This window comes from Solanum tuberosum, unplaced genomic scaffold (assembly GCF_000226075.1).
Source record: "Solanum tuberosum cultivar DM 1-3 516 R44 unplaced genomic scaffold, SolTub_3.0 scf00099, whole genome shotgun sequence".
Classification (NCBI taxonomy): Eukaryota; Viridiplantae; Streptophyta; class Magnoliopsida; order Solanales; family Solanaceae; genus Solanum; species Solanum tuberosum.
The window spans coordinates 966,484-970,704 of record NW_006239023.1 but is presented as its reverse complement, the minus strand read 5'-3'; the positions used below and the strand labels follow the sequence as shown (position 1 = coordinate 970,704).

General features: G+C 34.9%; 1 protein-coding gene across 1 annotated transcript; it reads right to left on the bottom strand.

The window, feature by feature from the left end:
• Nucleotides 1-513: 513 nt before the first annotated feature.
• On the bottom strand, nucleotides 514-2,152 carry LOC102596547 (ATP synthase gamma chain, chloroplastic). The gene has a single exon (XM_006348055.2). It carries the CDS (start codon nucleotides 1,877-1,879, stop codon nucleotides 746-748), a length of 1,134 nt encoding a protein of 377 aa, XP_006348117.1. The 5' UTR covers nucleotides 1,880-2,152; the 3' UTR covers nucleotides 514-745.
• Nucleotides 2,153-4,221: the final 2,069 nt, after the last annotated feature.

The following is a 4,221-nucleotide window of genomic DNA, read 5'->3' as shown; positions in this document are numbered from 1 at the left end:
AATAACTCTCGTACAATAATCAACACAAGAAATCAATTGCATGCCAATTGAAGGGAAAAGCTTGGAAGAAGGATCAAAAGTTGAGCTTTACTAGAACAATGATTGACCTTTGAACAGTTCTAAATGTTTAAACATATAACATGTTTGAAATGGGAGAGAAATCACTCTGGCATGATTCAACCTTTATCTAAAGAATGTTCCTACATCTACCAATAAATGGAAGAGACTAAGGTCAAAGATGAAGTTCGCAATGTATACTCATCATCCTATCGAATCTCATAGCAGATCATCTTACAGTGCTGCAGTTTTATCATCGAGACTTAGAGGGGGGGAAATTCATGAAAACTTAAGCCAGATTCTAAAAGTGATTGATGAAATCAGTCTATTCTGCTAGACTTGTGGTGTATCCATTTTAAATCTATGTATGTATTTCTTGGTGAAACTATAAAGACAGGATACGCTATACTATGATATGAGTTCTTTAACTGGTCTATACAGTTTGACACTATCAAGTAGAAAAGCTATACGAGGGATTGAAGATTTCAGGCTTTCAATAATTCATGTTTTACAAATATAGCAGAAAAAAATTGACATACAAATATAGGTTTGGTCTGGCCTTGTGTACAAAATATAATGTGGTTCTCGTCTTGTGCACAAAGTCTGTACGAGGTTGAGAAGCAGAAAATAAAAATTGTCTAGACTTCATTATTGTACCTACAGAGAAGCACAATTGCAGGGGATATGCTTAAACCAAGGCATCTGCTCCAGCAACAATCTCCAATATTTCTCCTGTAATCTTTGCCTGACGCTGTCTGTTGTACACTCTAGATAGATTCTTCTTCAATTCAGATGCATTATCTGTTGCACTGCTCATGGCACTCATCCTAGAAGCAAGCTCACTGGCTAATGACTCCTGCAATGCCCTGAGGATTTGACTGTTCAAGTAAAGTGGCAGCAAGGCATCAAGAATCTGAACAGGGTCCTGCTCGAATTGCAAGATTGCTGAAAAATCAGTTGTCTTAGTCCTCATGACATCTCTTTCCACTGTCAATTTCCCTTCCTTTGTTGTCAACCTAAAGAACTCATCTTCAGCTGCATCAACACAGTTCCCATTGATGTCACAAATCTCTCCCTTTGGTGACAATGGAAGCAGGGTGTGAATGACTGGCTCAGATTTCACTAAAGACACAAACTTTGTGTAGAGAAGCTCAACTTTGTCAACCTCTTCACTCACAAAAAGTGAGAAAACATCATCAGCAATGGCCTGAGCATCTTTAGCAGTGGGCAGACTGCTTCCTTCAAGAAATTTATCTACAGGGATGTAAGGCCTGCGGAGGAAATAAGAATTACCCTTTTTCCCAACACTGATAATAGTGTAATCAATGCCAAGAGCTTTCAAATCTCTAATCCTGGCCTCAGCTTTTTTGATGATATAGTTGTTAAAACCACCACAAAGACCACGGTCACCGGTGACAACAACCAAAGCCACTTTCTTGACAGGTCTTACTTTGGTGAGTGGTACATCAATGTCATCTGTCTGAAGCTGCTCATTGATGTTGTAAAGTACCTCAACCAAAGTCTCAGAGAAAGGCCTAGCACCCACAACAGCTTCTTGTGCTCTTCTGACTTTAGCAGCAGCCACAAGCTTCATAGCCTCAGTAATCTTCTGTGTGTTCTTGACAGAGTCAATTCGATCACGCAGATCACGGAGACCACATTGAACAGGGATAACTGATGATGATCTTGAGGGGTTTGAAGGGCCTGATGAGTTGTGGTTAGGAAGCTGAAAAGAGCTGACAGCAGAGCGGAAGGAAAGCGCAGAGGAGTCAGAAAGAGATGGTTTTGAGGACACCAACATTGTCAAATTTGAACAAGACATGTTTTTTTTTTTAGCTCAGGAATGTGGCTGCTATGGAGGAGCAAAGAAGCCAGCCAAAGAGGGAAGTGAGAGAGATAAAGATTGGTTTTTTGTTTGAGGTTCTTTTTGATTCTTATCAGAATGGTGGAAATCTTGGGTGTTTGGTGGTGTGGGGTGAAGGGAGAAGGAGGGAATGAGAGGTGGAGGGAAGGAGCAATCGGATCAGGTTTTAGGATAAGGATTTAGACCGTTGAGATTGCGGTTGTGAATGAAAGAAAAACTTTTCATTTGCTATTATGGAAACTAGAGTAAGATTTTTTTATTTTCCTACTTATATTTTTTTTTATTAAAAATATTAATTCATTTATGACAAACGCACTCAAATTATGAAAGATCATAATTCAAATATCAGTCCTATTAAGTAGGTATTTATTCTGATAGAAAATGAAATAATGGTTAATCAGATTATTTCGTGTAGTTCAAGAGTAATTTTTTTTTGAAAAATGTTCATGTGTTGGAAAACTTTTGTTAGTAAATAAAGATATATTTGGAGTAATATTATAATCCCCCAATATTTCACAAATTTTGAATTACATATTTGGACCTTTTTCCTAAAGGGTGTGATCATTGATGAGAATGTTTGCGGTCATCAGTGTAAGGTCTCTCATAGTGACCCTATTGAATGACTTCTCTGCTCGAATATTCCTCACTTCATTTGTGATTCTGAGATATTTCTTGTTTTTTTTTTTTTTTTTTACCGGAGAAATGTTTTTTTTTGTAGTTCTTTACAAATTTATTTTTACTTTTATGTCCATTTTATATGATATTTTCATTTTTACATGTAAGAAATCTGAAAAGAGTTAAAAAAAATTCTATTCAATTTGTAAGTGGTCATAAAAGATAATTTCTCTCGTTATTTTCTCCATTGAGACAAAATTTGAGTGATTAAGCAGTCGAGTTTTTGTCAATGGCTATTAGTTCAATGTCATAATTGAGTTTTCTTAGGATAAAATGTTGCACGATTACTATGATGGTTAGGAGTTCGAAGGAAATAACTAAATCAAAAGGCTAACTTATAAACTCATTTTAACTTTCTTTCCAATTAATTATTTGAGTCTCGATTGGTTTGTTACACTAGAAAATGACTCCATTTTCCCTCTTCAGGTAGCTCTACGCTTTGTGATGTTAGTTTCAAATGGTAACTTTTGGTTATTGAACACTGAATTGTACTTCATCCAAATAAGTTTATACGATGATGTTTGAATGGAAACACAATTTTTAGAAAGAACAGTTACTTTGGCAAATGTCAAAGAAAACCTTTGAACATTATAATTTTAAACATGCCATGCCGTTTCTATAGCTATAAGATCATGTCATTAATAGTAAATTGAAAGTTAAGCTTACAAATATAAAATATTTAGCCTTTGAAATATTTGACTTCATTGCCTGATAAGTTTGGAGAAATTTTACAAGTTAAATCTGCACTATAGAACACTAAAAATTGCAGTGTGGAATTACAGTAAAAGACCAATATCAAGTCCTTGAACATCTTACATAACAAACAGTTGGGAAGAAAAAATTAATCTCACACAAAAATTGTCTGGGCTTCTTATAAAGCCCACAAAAGAAAGAGCCCAATCAATTGAAAAGATTATGTAATCAATCCATCATGAGAAATTGGCCCTCCATGAAAGGGCCAAGTGCACAAGTAACCGTATTTACGATACTTATTTAAAGAATAGTCAATTTTATAAAGATTCTAAAATTTAAAGATCTAAATCCAATTGAAACTGAAAGAAAATGAACAAAGTAACAACTTGTATTTGAAAATTAAACTGAAAGAAAATGAAATCCACAATGAAGTTACCCTCTTGAGACTAAGTTTAAAAACTTTATAAAATGGTTAGGCTTTAAATAACACATGTAAAATGGATATTTAATGTAAATCTCTATAAAATTATACCAGGTAGCCACTTTTATGGCTGATGTTTAGAATATAGTCAACATTTACAAAGTAGTTGAAGAATAATCCCAGCTTAAAAATACGATAAAATAATTGAAAAATAGCAAGACGAACTTCAATTTTTTAAAAGGCAGAATGGTCTGGTGGACCCTTGTACTTGTATCTGTTTGTATTGTGAACCCTTCTACTTATCCTTTTGTCATCTGGACCCCTGAACCCATCCAAACTCAACATTTTAAACACTTTTTTTGATGTGGTATGGAGCGTGTTGCACAAACACGTACACGTTGGCCAAAAAGAAAAAAAAAAATCCACGTATGATATTATATTCCACGTGGCAAATGACTCACCTTAAACTAAGAATAGTCTAACTCCGGCGAAATTTTTCAAACCTTCGCGA

Coding starts and splice junctions, on each gene's coding strand:
- LOC102596547 (XM_006348055.2), bottom strand. CDS start 1,879: ATGTCTTGTTCAAATTTGACAATGTTGGTGTCCTCAAAACCATCTCTT.